The sequence below is a fragment of the Muscardinus avellanarius genome (assembly GCF_963383645.1).
Source record: "Muscardinus avellanarius genome assembly, chromosome: 4".
In the NCBI taxonomy this organism is placed as follows: domain Eukaryota; kingdom Metazoa; phylum Chordata; class Mammalia; order Rodentia; family Gliridae; genus Muscardinus; species Muscardinus avellanarius.
The window spans coordinates 70,155,492-70,174,781 of NC_137789.1; the positions used below are offsets into that span (position 1 = coordinate 70,155,492).

Sequence of the window (19,290 nt, forward strand, 5' to 3'; positions counted from 1 at the left end):
TTCTCCAGTGTTAATTTCCAGCAGAGACAACAGGGAGGCTCCCCAGGACCTATCTTATTATTTATATGTTAATATGTTTGTATACACATGTACGTTTTTTTTGGGGGGGAGGGGAGGAAAGAAGGGAGTTAGAAGCTACAAATAAAATCATTTGCTGTAAGCCTCAAAGGGCAAACAATTGGCCACATGTCTAGAACCTGTCATGCAGCCAAGCTTCTCTACTGGATAGTAGGGACCCCACCAAGTGTGGTGTGTCTGAAAGGACAGAGTAAAGGGGTGGAGTCATCAAAAAAAGAAAGAAAATATTGCTTTGCATGTCTTTACTTGTTTATTTATTTATTTATTGTACTGGGGAATGACCCCAACAGCATTCTACTTTTGAGCTATACCTTAGCCCTTTTTAATTTTTATTTTGAAACATGCTTTTGCTAATTTGCTTTCTATCCTCCTGTCTCAGTGTTCCAAGTACTGAAACTACAGGCATACGCCACCATACCCAGCTTTGAATGTCTTTAAAAAACAATAGGTTAGCCGGGCATGATGGCGCACGCTTGTAATCCCCACGCTTGGGAGGCAGAGACAGGAGGATCACGCGTGTTCAAAGCTAACTGCGCTGGCTTAAGAGACCCTGTTTCAAAATATAAAATAGGTCTGGGAGTGTAGCCCAGAGGTAGAAGGGCTTCCAGGAACCCCAGTACCACCAAAAAATAATAATAATAATAGGTTAGCTTGAGCCAGGAATGGTGGCGTGCACTTGTAATCCCAGTACATGGGAGGCTGAGACAGGAGGATTGTAGGTTCAAAGCCAGCCTCAGCAACTTGTGAGGCCCTCTGCCTCACAAGAATGAAATAAGGCTGGGTGTGGGGCTCAGATGTAGGATGTCCCTGGGTTCAATCCCCAGTTCCAAAGGGGGGATTAAAAAAAACAATAGGTTGGCTAATGATGGAAACTGGGAGGATCACTGTGAATACCTTTGTATATGTGTGTGATGCTGGAGATCAAACCCAGGGCCTCATCCATGGCCTTACTACCAAACTACATCACCAGTCTTCAATTTCATTTTTTAATTGTTTGTTGTTACTTTACAGAAATACAAATTGATATGTATATTCTTATACCTGGTAACCTTATAAAACTGACTTCTACTTCTAATAGTATATTATTTTATTTTCTACCTAAGCAATCAGGTAATCTGTAAATGATGACAGTTTTACTCCTAATTTCCAAACTCTACACTTTTTTAATGGCACTGGAGGTACAGGAGCATTCTACCTCAAAGGTACACCCCCAGCCCTATTTTTTATTCTTTATTTTGAAACAGAGTCTCACTGAGTTGCAAAGGGCCTTCCTTGCTAAGTAGCTGAGGCTGTCCCCAAACTGCGATCCTCCTGTCTCAACCTCCCAAATTCTAGGATTATAAGCGTGTGCCACCACGCCTGGCTTCCCAACTTTATACCTTTTTTTCTTGCCTTACTGTACTAACTGGATCTTCTACTACTTCTACTTTTTAAAAGCAGTAATATGAGATAACCTTGTAGCTGGGCACATGCTTGTAATCCCAGTATTTGGGAGGCTGACACAGGAGGATCACAGTTTCCAGACAGCCTCAGCTACTTAGTGAGGCACTTGGCAACTCAGTGAGACCCTGTTTCAAAATAAAAAATACAAAGTAGGGCAATAAAAAGTAGAGTTAGGGGTGTAGTTCAGAGGTAAAGTTCCTGAACTCAAGAAAAAAAAAGCCTCAGCTACTTAGTGAGGCCCTTTGCAACTCAGTGAGACCCTATTTCAAAATAAAGAATAAAATATAAGGTTGGGGGTGTAGCTCGGAGGTAGAATGACCCTGGGTTCCATCCCCAGTACTGGAAAAAAAAAAAGGTAATTAATTAAAAAATAAAAATAGTAAATATTTGTATTATTTGTTTAAAAAAAAATGGGCATGGTGGCATATGCCTATAATCCCAGTACTTGGGAGGCTTTGATAGGAAGATTGCAGGCTCAAGGAAAACAGTTGGGGGTGGGAGTTGACTTGCTCAGGCATAGAATGCCTGTGGGTTCCATCTCCAGTACTCAAGAAAAGAGAAATGAAAAAACTGCCAAGTGTCGTGGTGTACACTTGTAATCTCAGTACTTGGGAGGCTGAGACTGGAGAATCACAGGTTCAAACTCAGCCTCAGTAACTTATTAAGGCCTTTCGTAACTTAGTAAGACTAGTTCAAAACAAAAGAGTAAAATAGAGCTGGGGGTGTAGCTTAAAAGTAGAGTGCCCCTAAGTTGATTTTCCTGGGGATTCCTTAATATCTTCTAGAAATATAATCATGTTATCTACAAATAAAGATAGTTTTAATACTTCTTTCTTTGATGCATTTTCTTTTTCTTCACTCCTTATTCTGGCTAGAACCTTCAGTATGATGTTGAATAGAAAGTGGTATGAAAGTAAACTTTCTTGCTTTGTTCCTGCTCTTAGGAGGAAAGCGTACAGTCATAAATTTTCATGAGGATGCTGGTAGTGAGTATTTTATAAATGTCCTTTTTCAGGAATAAAGGATTTCTTCTATTCCTAGTTTGTTGATAGCTTTTATCCTGAATGGGTATTAAAATCTTGTCAAATGCTTTTTCTGGATCTACTGAGATGATTATGTCCTTAACTCTATTCACTTGGTACATTAACTTTTAGATGTTAAAACTAAACTTGCAACCAGACATAGTGGCTCATACCTCCAATCCCAATACTTGAGAGGCTGAATGATAGGTTGGAAGCCAGCCTCAGCAACAAGACCCTCAGCAACTTAGTGAGACCCTGTTTCAAAATAAAATATGGCTGGGTTTGTAAGCTCAGAGGTAGAATGCTCCTGGGTTCGATGTCTAGTACTACAAAAACTAAATTTACATTCCTGGGGTAAATCTCTTGGCCATAGTGTGTAGCTATTCTTCACATTGTTAAAATGAATTTGGTAATAGTTTTTGAAGATTTTGAGATCTCAGTTTATGAGGGTATTGACCTATCACTTACGGTGGACCCCTTGGACATCACCTAACAATTTATACAAAGTAAGTCATAGTAAGCCACCAGAGAGTTTATAACAAAGAGACGACACAGATGGGGTCTGGTCATGCCAGAAAGTCCAACAATATGAATATAGAGGGAGGCTCTCTTGAGCCATTTGATATCAGCCAGACCTAAGGGGCTGGGGACTGAGTCAATGGGAAGTGATTCAATCATTCACTAATGAAACCCCAATAAAAACTGTGGACACTGAAACTCAGGCCTGCCTGTCTGGCAGTGCTCTACATTGTCATGCACTAATGTGCCAAAAGAGTGAGGCACCCCACGGGCAAAAATTCACATCTGAACCATCTAATGCCTTGCCTATGGGTCTTTCCCTTTGGCTGATTCCAAATTGTGTATATTTGCTAAAATAAAGCTGTGATAAGTTCAGCACATTCTTGGGTTCTCTCAGTCATTCTAGTGAATTACTCAACCTGAGGGGAGAGTGGAAACCCCTAACTTTCTATCCCGCTAGCTAAGTAAGGGTAGCACAGGGATCCCTGGACCTGCAATTGATGTCTAAAGTGAAGGGGATAATGTGGAGGACTGTGCCCATAACCTATAAAGTTTGAGCCACTCCAGGTAATTGGTACTGAAAGTTACTGTAATGCTACTACAAATCTTTTCATGAAAGGCAAAATGGTGGAAGAATGAGCCATGTGTGTAGTGTTATCTATATGTGTCAATAGCTATCTAACAAAAATGAACTTATAAAATCATAAAAATGTAGAATTACATAAACAGAATATATACTATAAGCTACCAATATTGTTTCCATTGGCTACAGTATTTCAGATTTATATATTTCTATACTTAATTACTCAACTATGGTGTCAGAGAGCTTTAAGTCAATATATAATTTTCAAATTGATCTATAAGACCCATTTTTTATAATTCCTAGGTAAAACCACTTAAGGAAAAGTTTCAGCTGCAAAATTACATTTTTATCAGAGTCAAAAGGTATACATGTGACCTAATTTTAAGGCCAGAACTATTCAAGCAAGAGGTTAGTAACTGAATACTTATAAGTACTAAAATTGCTCCAATTTCCCAGCTACTCTTGAGGCTTGGGTGGGAGTGTTGTTTAAACCCATGAATTCAACACTAGCTTGAGGGGGAAAAAAAGTCAAATTATATATTATTCTTTATTAAGATTAAATATGGATCAAAAATAAGTGTTTATCAGTTGACAATAAAAAGTGTCTCATAAAAATTAAATCCTACATGTCCAAGAGAATTTTGTCTTTATTTTTATTTATTTTTTGGATGGTACTGGGGTTCCTGGAAACCCTTCTACCTCCAGGCTACACTCCCAGACACCTATTTTTTATATTTTTATTTGGAAACAGGGTCTCTTAAACCATTGAGGCTGGCTTCAAACCTGCGTGATCCTCCTATCTCCGCCTCCAAGCACCTGGATTACAAGCATGCACCACCAAGTCCGGCTGGAGAGTTTTGTTTTTAAAATGAATAAATTATTTCACTCAGCATATCTTTTCCAAGCACATAAATACCATGCAATGCTAGGTATTAGAAATATATGTGCTAGGTGATAGAAATAAAATGGCAGATAAATTGGCATAACCCCATAATACCAATAAAAGAAGTAGAGCCACATGCCTGTAATCCAAGTACTTTGGGCTTGGTTGGTTGGTTGGTTGGTTGGTACTGGGAATGAAACCCAGAGGCTTTCTACCTCCGGGCTACACTCCCAGACCTATTTTATATTTTGTTTGGAAAAAGTTTCTCGCTAAGTTGCTGAAAGCCTTGCAAAGTAGCTGAGGCTGGCTTTGAACCTGCATGATCCTCCTGTCTCAGCCTCCCAAGCACAGGGATTACAAACATGCGCCACCACGCTCGGCAATCCTAGTACTTTGGAAGCTGAGAAAAGAGGATTGAAGGTTCGCAGCCAGCTTCAGCAACTTGAGAGGCCCTCTACAACTTAGTGAAATCCTGTTTCAAAATAAAAAATAAAACAAGGATGAGGGTGTAGCTCAGAGGTAGAATGCCCCCTAAATTACCATTACCAAAAAGAAAAAAAAAAGCTTTGAAACATATTCATGCCAAACCATAACCAAAGAATCAGTATGGCAGTAGTATCAAATTCTAGTAAGGTCATCAATAATTAAATGCTTATTTTTCACCAAACAACATTTTGTATCTTATTTCTATGATTTTTTAAGCAAAAGTCCATTACTTTTACTATACAGATACAGTCCACACACACACAAATTCCATTCAAATTTTCCAATTAGTTTTTAGTTATGCTAAAAACATACTACTGATTCTCATAAATCAAAGCAATATCATATAAAACAGGTACAAGGATCACAGTATAAGCTGTATTTCACATATAAGCCATACTGTCATGTGTAAAATTCTAAAAAGAAAAGTTACTAGAATTCCAAAGAAATCCTTTTTATGTATTTTTTCTTTTAAAAATATTCTTATTAGCCGGGCGTGGTGGCACATGCTTGTAATCCCAGCATTTGGGAGGCTGAAACAGGAGGATCTCGATTCACAGAAAGCCTCAGCTACTTAGTGAGGCCCTTTGCAACTCAATAAGACCCTGTTTCAAAATAATGAATAAAAAATAGGGCTGGGGGTTCCATCCCCAGACCCACCAAAATACATATATATATTCTTATTACTTACAAAATATAATAGGAAATCCCAGTTCTTGGAAGGCTGAGTCAGGACTGCAGGTTTAAGGACAGCCTCAGCAATTAGTGAGACTCTCATCAACCTAGCTATTTCCAAATAAAAATAAAATAAGGCGAGCCGGAAGTGGTGGCACACACTTGTAATCCCAGCGCTTGGGAGGCTGAGACAGGAGGATCGCACAGGTTCAAAGCCAGCCTCACCTACTTAGTGAGGCTCTCAGCAACTTAGTGAGACCCTGTCTCCAAATAAAATATAAAATAGGTCTGGGAGTATAGCCCAGAGGTAGAAAAGCCCCTGGGTTCCACCCCAGTACCACCAAAAATTTAAAAAATTAAAAAATTAAAATTAAAAAAATAAAATAAAATAAAGCTGGGGGTGTAGCTCAGAGGTAGAATGCCCCTAGGTCCATTCCCAAAGCCACATACTCACACACCAAAAAAAAAAAAAACCACATAAATATATAATAGAAATTTTAGTGATATGTGATTACATAATCTTACAAACTGCAAAAATCATTTTTGTGTTACAATTTTATATTACACAATAAATAATGAAACTTTATTAATGTGATATGTTGATTGATTTTGCTTTGATTTTCTGCAAATTTGTAAGAAATCTTTTTTTTTACACCAACCTCTTTCACAACCACCTGCTAAGAATATCTTAAAATTAGTTTAGCACATCAAATGACATACCCAAGGAACCCCTGGTCTGTTGACTATTTGGTGGTATGTTTTCCTTAGCCATGGAGATTAATATTTTACTATTTTCAGAAAGCTTCTCTGATGCCTTTCCCTGAAAGAGACATAATACTTATAAATCGCCAGTACAACACACACAAAAAAAAATGTTTTTGATTAAATAACCTTCACAAAGAATATAAGAACTTGCTTTTACATCTATTCAGTTTATATTCTGGAGGTTCTATATCCAAGAATTGGTATACTAATAATCTTATAAAGCACATAATTATTTGTTAAGGCTCTTACAAGAGAAAGGAAAATACTGTGAGGTATAAAACACCACAAAAGAAAAACTGCATTCAAAAGCACTGAAATATTTCCTAAAATGAGGCTCACAGAGTTAGAAAGGCGGCAGAGCCTAAATAATGTATGAAAACAGAAGACTTATTCATAAAAGATGTTTTGCATTAATACAGGTATGATCTTTAGAAACAACTTTCATAAAACACATTGGAAGAAAAATAAAAATTTACCTTCATTTCTATGTAAGGTGGATCGCTTTCCAATTCTGCTTTGTCTTTGGCCAATTTGACTTTTCGTTCTTCGATAAATTCATCCAAATTATCAGCCATTTCACAACTTCTGGGGGGAAAAAAACTTCAATGAATGTAACTATACTGCAATTTTTTTCTTTTTTTTTACGGGTCTGGGGATGGAACCCAGGGGCATTCGACCTCTACGCTACAGCCCCTGCCCTATTCTTTATTCTTTATTTTGAAACTGGGTCTCACTGAGTTGCAGAGGGCCTCACTAAGTAGATGAGGCTGTCTGAGAACCGCGATCCTCTGGTCTCAGCCTCCCAAATACTAGAATTACAAGCATATGCCACCATGCCCAGCTCTATACTGCAATTTTTGTAGCTTAATTTTTTTTTTTTTTTTTGGTGGTACTGGGGGTGGAACCCAGAGTGGAACCCAGAGGCTTTCTACCTCCGTGCTATACTCTCAGACCAATTTTATATTTTTTATTTGGAAACAGGGTCTCACTAAATTGCTGAGAGCCTCACTAAGTAGCTGAGGCTGGCTTTGAACTTGCGCAATCCTCCTGTCTCAGCCTCCCAAACATAGGGATTACAAGCATGTGCCACCACACCCGGCTGTAGCTTAATTATTAACATGAAGACTCAGTCCACGTTTAGTATTCTATCTCACTCACTGAATTGGAACCTACAAACTTAACCTTGATCATAAATCTGTTTGATTGCTCTAATTTCCCAGGAAAGTCTACCAACATAGATTAAAAATAAAGAAGCCGAACATGATGGTGCATGCCGGTAATCCCAGTACTTGAGAAGCTGAAACAAAAGGATCACAGGTTCTTGGCCAGCCTCAGCGCTACTTAGGTCTTCCATAACTTAATGAGACCCTGTTTCAAAATAAAAAATAAAATAGGGCCAGTGCATAGCGCAAGGTAAGAGCACACCTGAGTTTAATCCCAGCACCAAAAAGGAAAGGAAAGGAAAAAGAAATGAAGAGTTTAGTGTAGTGGCACATACCTGTAATCCCAGTAATTGGGAGGCTGAGACAGGAAGATTGCAGGTTCAAAGATAGCCTCAGAGGCCGGGCGTGGTGGCGCACACTTGTAATCCCTGCACTTGGGAGGCTGAGACAGGAGGATCTCACAGGTTCGAAGCCAGCCTCAGCTACTTAGAGAGGCTCTCAGCAATTTAGTGAGACCCTGTTTCCAAATAAAATATAAAACAGGTCTGGAAGTATAGCCCAGAGGTAGAAAAGTTCCTGGGTTCAAACCTCAGTGGGGGAAAAAAAAAATCCTTAGCAAGAAGTAAGATTCTCATCAGCTGAATACGACTCTGTTTCAGCCTGGAGGTGTAGCTCAGAGGTAGAATGCCCCTGGGTTCAATCCAAAGCACTATCAAAGAACAAAAAAGGAACTAGCACCATACATATGTACACAAATATAAAAATAAAATATTCTAACCTTTAAAACACTATTTTTTTTTGTCTCAGCACCCCAAATACTGGGATTACAAGTGTGTGCCACTACACTAGGCAAATACCCATACAGTCTTTGGCAATTCCCTACTGGTAAAATTTTGCTCCACTTACTTTGTTCTTTGCTTGTGCATACATGGTCGCTTTCTCTATGGAAAAACATAATTTTTTCTAAAATTATTCAGAGAGTGAACTGCATGTAACAGGAGCAGTCTGCCTCTGAGCTATACTCCCAGCCTTTTTGTATTTTTTGTTTTGAAACAAGGTTTGACTAGGTTTCTGGGGCTTTTGCTAAATTGCCAGGATTATCCTCAAACCTAAGATCCTCCTGTCTCAGTTTCCTGTACTGGGATTACAGGGATGTGCTACAATACCTGGTTTCAGAAAGCATTTCTTAAGAATTGGGTTGGAGGTAAGGATGTAACTCAGTGGTAAAACACTTGTCTAGCATCTCAAGGCTAGACAAAGTTTGAGACCACAAAAAAATAAAAGTATGCTAATTTCTTATATAATTTCAGTTATCAACTTTACAAACATTAATTTTTAATCTATTATACATGTTCCAATTTTATCAGCTGACCAATAATGACCATTATATTTTTCTCTCCAGTTTAGGAGAGATGGGGGGAGATAAAGGGAGGGAAGGAGGGAAGAGAGTGTGCGTGCATGTGCGTGTGTGTGGCGGTACTAGGGAATGAACCCAGGACTGCTCTACCTCTGAGATACACCCCCAGCCCTATTTCTTTTTTTTTTTTTTTTTCAAATGGAGTCCTGCTAAGTTGCTGAGGATCTGACAAAGTTGCTAAGGCCAGTCTTGAACCTGCAATTCTACTGTCTCAACCTCCCAAATTCTGGGATTACAAATATGTTCCACTGTGCCCAGCTGCCCATTTTTACAATTAGGTTGTTTTCTCATTATTGAATTGCAATAGTTCTTTACATATACTGAACACATATCCATTATCAAACATGTTTTGCAAATATTTTCTCCCAACCTATGGTTGTAAATCTCCTTTGTTATTGTTTTTGGTACGTGGGATGGAATACAGGGGCATTCTACCACCAAGCTACACTCCCAGAATATTTTATTATTTTAAAACAAGGCTGAGGCTGGCTGTTGATCCTCTGTCTCAATATCCCAAGTAATGGGATTGCAGATATATGCTATCATACCCAGTTGGGTTTTTTTGTTTTGTTTTGTGGGTCTAGGGATGGAACCCAGGGGCATTCGACCTCCGAGATACACCCCCTGCCCAATTTTTTATTCTTTACTTTGAAACCGGGTCTCACTGAGTTGCAGAGGGCCTCACTAAGTAGCTGAGGCTGTCCGGGAACCACGATCCTCTGGTTTCAGCCTCCCAAATGCTAGGATTACAAGTGTGCGCCACCACTCCCGGCTTCATGCCCACTTTTTTTTTTTTTTTTTTTTTTTGGTGGTACTGGGGGTTCCTGGAAGCCCTTCTACCTCCGGGCTACACTCCCAGACCTATTTTAACATTTTTATTTGGAAACAGGGTCTCCTAAGTCAGCGCGCGCGGCTGGCTTCGAACCTGCGCGATCCTCCTGTCTCTGCCTCCCAAGCGCGAGGATTACAAACGTGCGCCACTACGCCCGGCATGCCCACTTTTTAATAGTAAAAGTTTTTTGGGTTTTGTTTTGTTTTGTTTTTTACAGTACTGCACATGGAACCCAGGGTCCTTCTTCTACCTCTGAGCTACACCCTCAGCCCTATTTATTTTGTTTTAATTCTTTATTTTGAAACAGTCTATGAACCGCAATTGTCCTGTCTCAGCCACCCAAATGCTGGGATTACAAGTGTGCACCACCACACCCGGCAAAAGTGTTTAATTTTTATTAAGCCAAATTTATGAAAAGTCTAAAGAGAAAGCCTATAGAATGGGAAATCTTTGCCAGTTATCCATCTGATACAGGACTAACATCTAGAATACACAAATAAATTAAAAGGTTTTACATTTAAAAAAAAAAAAACCCAGTCAAGAAATGGGCAACTGAATTAAATGGACACTTCACAAAAGAAGAAATACAAATGGACAATAAATACATGAAAAATGTTCCACATCATTAGCAATCACGGAGATGCAAATTAAAACTACACTGATATTCTATCTAACCCCAATGAGGATGACAACTATCAAGAAGTCAAAAAACAAAGCCAGGCGTGGTGGCGCATGCTTGTAATCCCAGCATTTGGGAGGCTGAGACCTAGAGGATCATGGTTTGCGGACAGCCTCAGCTACTTAGTGAGGCCCTCTGCAACTCAGTGAGACCCGGTTTCAAAATAAAGAATAAAAAATAGGGCAGGGGGTGTAGCTCGGAGGTCAAATGCTCTTGGGTTCCATCCCCAGACTCGCAAAAAAAAAAAAAAGTCAAAAAACAAATGTTGGTAAGGATATGGGGAAACAAACTCTTCTACACAGCTGGTAGGATTGCAAAGTAATTCAACCACTATGGAGATCTGTGTGGAGATTCCTCAGAAAACTGGTAATGGATCCACCATATAATCCAGCTATACCAATCTGAGGTATCTTTCAAAGAGGCCAAAATCAGAGAACTACAGTCATATATGTATACCCACGTTCATAGCAGTACAATTCACAATAGCCAAATTATGGAACCAACCTAGGTGTCCATCAACAGATGAGTTATAAAATTATGGGATATACACACAATTAAATTCTACTCAGCAATAAAGAAGAACAAAATTACGTCATTTTTTAAGAAAATGGAAGGACCTAGAGAACGTTAGTTAAGCGAGATTAGCCAGTCACAGAAAGTAAAGGTTCATATGTTTTCTCTAATATGTGCAAGCTAGGGAGAAACTGGGATACCAGAGGAACTCCAGATAATGGAAGAGAAAGTGGAGCCATGGAGGTGGTCTAAGGGAATAGGAGGGGGAAGACTAAGGTTCATTAATGTAAATACTACCATCGACTATGTGTATACATGTGAATTTATGAATGGCAATCTCAGTATTCTGTGTATTAGGAAGGGGAGAAATGGAAAAGTGGGAGGGGGGACACACCAAGTGCTGTGTGTGTGTATATCAATGTCAACATGATTTACATTATGATCTGAGACTATAATGTACCAATAAAAGCATTTTTTAAAAAAGAGAACAAGTTGGCTGGTTTGAAAAGATTTGGTTAAAGCTAGTAAGATGGAGAGATCTTATTACCAGATAATTTTTCCCCAGTAGCTATGTGTATAGTATTTAGGTAATAAGAGTTTTCAGTTTCACTGAAAGACCTGGATTTAAAATCCATTTTCATCAATTATTGACTCTTTACGATTGATGTCATCTATGTTCTTTAACCTTTCTATGCCTAAAATTTTTCACCTACAAAATGGAAATATTACCTACTCCAGCTATAATAAAGAAAAACAAAATAATATATGACAGGATCTGAGACTTAGAAATTTTATTCTTCAACAAGTCAGCTATTTTAGTAATTACTGCTGTGTTTCCATAGTCTTTGTATGAACATTCACCTTCTTAAAAAAAATAGCCTCCCAACTGGAAATGTAGCTCAGTGGTTAAGCACCCTATAGAGACACAAGGCTCTTCGAAAGGAACCCAGGGAGGGAGGGCATCCAAACTTGAGTTACAGTCTAATTTATTTGGGGGCTATAGGACTGGGGACGTAGCGCAGTGGTGGAATGCATGGTAACATGCATGATGCCCTGGGTTCAATCCCCAACACCACAGAAAAGTGTTTGCTCGAATTTAAATTGCCAATAACTGATACTTGGTTATCATAATGGAAACTAAAACCTATAAATAATTAAGTTGAAGAGCTTGATGCTTATTATATAGACATATAAACAGATAACTTACCCATTCTGTAAGTCTAAACAAACCCAAACATAAAGAGTTCAAAACATAGAAAAGAAAAAATATGAGCATACCCTAATCCTTCTCTCAACTTCACCATCCATCACAAAAAAGGGAAATGTTGTTCCTATCCTTTTCCCTCTCAAGGAAAGAAAATAACTGCCAACCTAGATTACTATATCCAGTAAAGTTATATTTCAAACTTTAAGGAGAAATAAAGACTTCTCAGGATAATTATAAACTAAAAGAATTCATGACCATTTAACCAGCATTACAGAAGATTCTCAAAGAAATTATACACCCTACTGAGGAAGCAAGATAAACACAGCCACAAAAGCAAAGAATAAATCTTACTAAAAGAATAAGTGAGAAATAAGATAAAATTAAGCAATGCTTTTATCAGTAAACCACTGAGCTTCTAAGATGAATATGGGAGAAGAAATAGCGAATACGAATTCTTAAGACAAAAAGAAGCTGGGCGTCGTGTGCAAGCTTGTAATACCAGCACTCCGTAGGCTGAGACCAGAGAATAACAGTTCACGGACAGCCTCAGCAACTTAGTGAGGCCCTCTGCAACTAGTGAAACCCTTGTTTCAAAATAAATAATAAAATATAGGGCAGGGGGGAGTAGCTCAGAGGTTGAATGCCCCTGGGTTCCATCCCCAGACCCATAATAATAATTAATATATATTAATATATATTGTTATAAATATAAATTAATATTATTATATGTATTATTATTATTATTATTATTATTATTAATACCCCTGACTGTGCATGGTCTGAATTCTCCAATCAAAAGATGAAGACTAGCCAGCATGCATGCCTGTAATCCTAGTACTGGTGAGGCTGAGACAGAAGGATCACAGGTTCAAGGTCAGCCTCAGAAACTTAACAAGACCTCAGCAGTTTAGCAAAATCCCATTTCAAATTTAAAAATACAAAGGACTGATGTGGCTCAGAGGATGAATAACCTCTGGGTTCAATCCCAAATACCATTAAAAATATAGAGAGAGGAAGAATTAATTCAACAAAGAGTTGATTTGTTGAAAAGATATCATTTACAAACTAACCTAAATAAATAAACCATAGTTAAACTAACCTAAATAAACCAGATAGATAAAAGTAGAGATGAGGTAGAAGATATTACAACAAATACCACTTAAATCTAGAAATCTAAAGGATTATTAAAGAGTAATCAGAAAATTTACATTGGGCTGGGCTTGGTGGAACAAGCCTGTAATCTCTGTACTTGGAAAGCTGAGATAGGGCGATTACAGATTCAAGTCTAGTCTCAGAGTAACTTAGACGCTCGGCAAGTTAGTGAGACCTTGTTTCAAAAATGATAAAATAGGGCTGGGAATGTAGCTAAGAAATACAATGCTCCTGGGTTTAATCCCCAGCACCACAAAAAAAAAAAAGAAAGAAAGAAAGAAAAAAAATATATATATAGAAAAGCACCATTAACAAGAGCCTCAAAAAAAACCTGAAATAAACCTAACCAAGGTGAAAGACCTCTTCATTGAAAATTATGGAACACCGAAGCCGGGCATGGTGGCACACTTGTAATCCCAGCATTTGGGAGGCTGAGACCAGAGGATCGTGGTTCGTGGGCAGCCTCAGCTCCTTAGTGAGGCCCTCCGCAACTCAGTGAGACCCTGTTCCAAAATAAAGAATAAAAATTGGACAGGGGGTGTAGTTCAGACGTCAAATGCCTCTGGGTTCCATCCCCAGATCCGCCAAAAAAAAAAAAAAAAAAAAAAGAGAGAGAGAAAGAAAATTATAGAACACTGAAGAAGCTGGGTATGGTTTTACACACTTGTAATCCTTGTACTTGGGAAGCTGAGACAGGAGGATCGCAGGTTCGAGGGCAGCCTCAGCAAGTAGCATGGCTCAAATCAACCTAGCAAGACCCTGTTCCAAATAAGAAAATCAGGTTAGGGACATAGCTTGAAAGTATAATGCCTCTGAGTTCAATCCCCAGTAATACAAAAAAAAAGGGGTTGAGGAGAACCAAACTCTATGTTGGAGAAAAGACAGCCTCTACAGCAATGATGCTGGAAAAATTGGACTCATACCTTCAGAAGATTGAACCTATATCCCTATCTTACCTTGTACAAAAAGCAACTCAAAATGGATCAAAGACCTTAATGTAAGACCTGAAACTTTGAGACTTCTAGAGAAAAACATAGGGGAAGCACTTCAAGATATAGACAATGTTTTCCTGAACACGAATCAAACAGCTCAGGAAATAATAGCAAAATACACAAATGGGATTACATTTAAATTAAAGAACTTCTGCACAACAAAGGAGACAATTCCACAAAGTGAAGAGACCATCTACTGAATGGGAGAAATACCCTTGCAGGTATTCATCTGACAGATGAACATATAAACAATATGTAATATCCAAAATATATAAACAACTCAAAAAAATTAACAAAAAATCCAATTAATAAATGACCAAAAGAACTGAATAATTCTCAAAAAAAGTGCAAATGGCCAATAAATGTATGAAATTCTTGACATCTTTAGCCATCAGAGAAATGCAAATCAAAACTAAACTGAAATTTCATCTTACCCCAATCAGAATGCATTATCAAGAAAACAAGGGATAAAATGCTATTGAGGATGGGATAGTTGGGAAAAGAAAACCCTTATATACCATTGGTGAGAATGCAAATTAGTACAGCCACTATGAAAAACAGTATAGAAGTTCCTCAAAAAACTAAAAATAAGCTGGGCGTGGTAGCACACGTTTTTAATCCCAGCATTTGGGAGGCTGAGACAGGAGGATCATGGTTCATGGACAGCCTGAGCTCTACTTAGTGAGGCCCTTTGCAACTCAGTAAGACCCTGTTTCAAAGATTTAAAAAAAAAAAAGAATTAAAAAAAACAGTAAAAAATAGGGCTGGGGATGTAGCTCAGAGGTACAATGCCCTGGGTTCCATCCCCAGTACCAAAGAAAGAAGAAAAAAAAAAAAAGCCGGGTGTGGTAGCCCATGCTAATAATCCCAGCATTCAGGAGGCTGAGACAGGAGGTTCATGGTTCACGGACAGCCTCGGTTACTTTTAGTGAGGCCCTCTGAAACTCAGTGAGACTCTGATTCAAATTAATAGAATAAAAAATAGGGCTGGGGGTATAACTCAGAGATAGAATACCCCTCTGTTAAATTCCTAGTACCACAAAAATACATACATACGTACATGCTTACTTCTATTACAAGCTGTGCATTTTAATTTGATGTAGTATATTAAATATTTGCCAGGCATAATGGTGCACATTTATAATCCCAGTACTTGGGAGGCTGAGGCAGGAGGAATGCATGTTTGTGGCCAGCCTCAGCTAATTAAGGAGGCCTTCCGCAACTTTAGTGAGGCCGTTTCAAAATCAAGAATAAAAAATAGGGCTGGGGGCCGGGCGTGGGGGCACACGTTTGTAATCCCCACTCTTGGGAGGCGGAGACAGGAGGATCGCACTGGTTCTGAGCCAGCCTCGCTGGCTTAAGAGACCCTGTTTCCACATAAAAAAGTTTAAAAAAAAATAGGTCTGGGAGTGTAGCCCGTGAGAGTGTATCCCGGAGGTAGACGGGCTTCCAGGAACCCCAGTACCACCAAAAAAAAAAAAAAAAAAAAATAGGGCTAGGGGTATAGCTTAGAGGTGGAATGTCCAGTACTCCCCCTCAAAAAAGATTTTTAAATCAATTCCCAGTACCAAAATTAAATAAATTGTAATGGTAAATCGTGTTTGTCTAAAATCCTCATTAGACAAAAACGGTCCCAAAAGCATGCCGTTTTACCTTGTGTAAACCCACCAGAGCTCCTTGCCAAAACAGCAATGTATTCTCCCTGGGGGATACTTCGGCAGATATTTAGCCACCAGAAAGTCAGAGAATGGTACAGAGAAAAGACAGCATCTTACTGATTGCCATAGGACTTCTTGTCTACTCTCTTAAACATGAAAAGCCATTTTTTCACATAAAGTCCGTCTCCGAATCATTCGCTTTTTGCAAGCTCATATTGGTTGCTTTTCGTACTTTGGGGGCAATTTTGCAAGGTGTTTGAAAACTAGGTAGTATTTTGCTTTAGAATTTGGTCTTCCCTAAAAACCTAGTTAAGTTTCTTAACCCTGTAATCTTGAGAACCAGTGTCTCTCGAAACTGCTAACATTTAATGAAAACTGTATTCAAATTCCAGGTAAGCATCCTAAAATCAAGGCAGTTAGAAAGAACTTAAAGTTCAAGGGGCCTAGGATAATAACAGCACCAACCTCACGGGAATATCGCGAAAATTAAGTTTTTACTTGCAAAGCAAAACGCTGGGGACAGCGCCTCGAAAAATTAAGCATTAACCAGCCGCGCGGAGGAGGAAGGGCGCGCGGGGGCCGAGCCCAGGGCCCGGCGCGGGCGGCGGCGGCGGCTCGGGGGAAGCGTCGCGGCGTCGTCAGGCAACCGGCGCTCACAACACCTGCGGCCGCCGGTCGGCCGGGAATTCACCAGGACACAGGACCCGCGCCCGGCGGGCGCCGCCAGACCCGCCACGGAGGACGCCCGGCCGCGCCCGGGCACCGGCCCGCAGGCGGCCGCCAGACCCGACCCCCGCGCACCCCGACCCCGCGCCGCGGCTCCGCCGGCCAGCCCGGCCGCCCCGAGCTCCGACCCCGCCCGGCAGCGCCCGGCCGCCGCGCCCTCCGCCCGCAGCCGCGTCCAGCCGGCAGCCTCTCCGCGCCCCCGCGGGCCGCCCGCCGCCGCCTACCCGGGGAGCCGCTGCGGCCGGCGAGCCTCCGGCGCGGGGACAGGCGGCGGCGCGGGACGGCGTGACAGGCCCCGCCCCCGAGCGCCCGCCCGCGCCCCCGCCAACCGCCGAGCGCCCCGCCCCCGGGCCGCCGCCGCGAGGGCGCCCCCGCCGGCCGGAGGCCGCACCGCAGCCCGCGGCCACCAGGGCGGCGGACCCGGGCCCCCGGCCGGCGGGGTGTCAGCGAGGGGAGCGCGCCAGGCGCCTCTCCAAGGCGTTGCCCCAGGCCCAGGGGGCCGCTCGACAAGGTGCCCCGTGCGGTACCAACCTGTTATTCACATCACCTGAACCCTGAGCGGCCATGTGCTGCCAGAAAAGGGACCTTTAGCTTCCCAGGAGAGTGGGGCTAGTGGTACTAATGTATTCATAAGGACCCTAATTTAGCCTAATTTGAGTCGTCAGGGTTCTGTGTTTGCGGCACTGGGGACTGAACCCAGGGGGCATTCTACCTCCAAGCTACACCCCCAGCCCTCTTTATTTTGAAACCAGGTCTCACTAAATTACAGGGACCTCACTAAATATCTGAGGCTGGCTGCGAGCTGTGGTCCTATCTCAGACCCACAAATACTAGGATTACAATGCGCCACCACGCCCGGCCTGTTAGGTGATTTTAAAGGCAAATTTTCTCCAGCTTGAGTCAGTATCAAAATCTGCAGGCTGTGGTGTAGTTGATACTTGGGTTTTGAACTGCCTGCCGTGCACCATGCACTAAGAGCGCAGGAAAAAACACAAATCTTACAGCGAGAGGAACTTAAATACATTATTACAAAGCAATGTAACAGTTATAGAAGCGGTTACAGAGCCTTAGAGAAGCGGTTACAGAGCCTTAGAGACACTGTGGAAGGAATAGTTACTGGAAAGATACAATCCAGCCTGATGGCACACGCCTGCAAACCATTACTTGGAAGGCTGCAAGAGGAGAACCAGGTTCAGGGACTGCCTTAGCAATTTAGCGAGACTCTTAGCAAACTACTGAGACCCAGTTTCAAAAAAATAAATAAAATTAAAAGGGCTGGGGGTGTAGCTTGGGAGGTAGAATGCTCCTGGGTTCAATTTTCCATATCTCTCTCACACACACACACAATCATGAGTTAGCAGGTATGGTAGTGCACGTTTGTAATTCCAGCATTTGGGATTTGGGAAGCTGAGACAGGAGGCTCCCAGTTTGTGGACAGCCTTAGCTACTTAGGAGCTTTGCAACTCAGTGAGACTGTTACGAAATAAAAAATAAAAAACAGGGCTGAGGGTGTAGCTCAGAAGTAAAAATGCCCCTAGGTTCCATCCCCAGTACCACCAAAAAAAAAAAAAAAAAAAAAGTAGTGAGTTCATCAAATAAATCTCTGAGCTATGTTTTTAAAGATTAATATGAAAACCGGGGGTGGTGGTGCTCATTTGTAATACTAGTTTTTGGGAGGCTGCAACAGGAGGATCAGCTACTTAAAAAAAAAAAAAAAAAAAAAAAAAAAACAGGTCTGGGGTATAGTTCAGAGGTAGAATGCCCCTGGATTCAATCCCTGGTGCAGCAAAAAATAAAGATTAATATGTGGCTGGGCATTGTGGGGCACACTTGTAATCCCAGTATTCGGGAGGCTAAGACAAGATCACAGGTTCCCGATCAGCCTCAGCAACTTGTGAAGCCCTCTGCAACTCACTGAGCCCCTGTTTCAAAATAAACAATAAAATAGGACTCGGGGTGTGGCTCAAAGGTAGAATCCCCTTGGGTTCCATCCCCAGTGCGAAAATTATATATATATATATATATATATATATATATATATATATATATATATATATACACACACACACTGAGGGTGGTGATGTGTGTCCGTAATCTCAGTATTTGGAAGGTTAAGACAGGAAGATCACAGGTCCGAGGCCAGCCTCGGCAACTTAGCGAGATTCTGTTTCAAACAAAATATAAAAATAAAAAGGGCTGGGAGCATAGCTCGAAAGTAGAATGCCCCTGGATTTGATTCCCAGTATCACGAAGGAAAAAAAAAAAAAAGATTAATAAGCTCCCAGACAGAAATATCAGGGAAGAGCTGACATTGTGTTCAATTCTGAGGTATAATGCCCCTGGATTCAATCCCTGGTGCAGCAAAATAGAAATAAAGATTAATATGCGGCTGGGCGTTGTGGGGCACACTTGTAATCCAATTGTGTTGTTAAACCAAAGTATTGTTGTATTGTTGTACAATTGTATTGTTTAAACCAAAGTAAAAGTACTGGCGTTGCTA

General features: G+C 40.7%; 1 protein-coding gene across 7 annotated transcripts in view; it reads right to left on the reverse strand.

The window, feature by feature from the left end:
* Nucleotides 1-7,026, reverse strand: part of CSPP1 (centrosome and spindle pole associated protein 1) — a gene marked incomplete at both ends in the record, with an annotated part of 131,405 nt that extends 124,379 nt beyond the window's left edge. For all 7 annotated transcript variants that reach the window (XM_080693860.1, XM_080693861.1, XM_080693858.1 and 4 more), the window contains 2 exons: nucleotides 6,407-6,506; nucleotides 6,928-7,026. In XM_080693860.1, coding sequence (XP_080549986.1) covers nucleotides 6,407-6,506; nucleotides 6,928-7,026 — 199 coding nt within the window. The remainder of the gene's footprint in view (nucleotides 1-6,406; nucleotides 6,507-6,927) is intronic.
* Nucleotides 7,027-19,290: the final 12,264 nt, after the last annotated feature.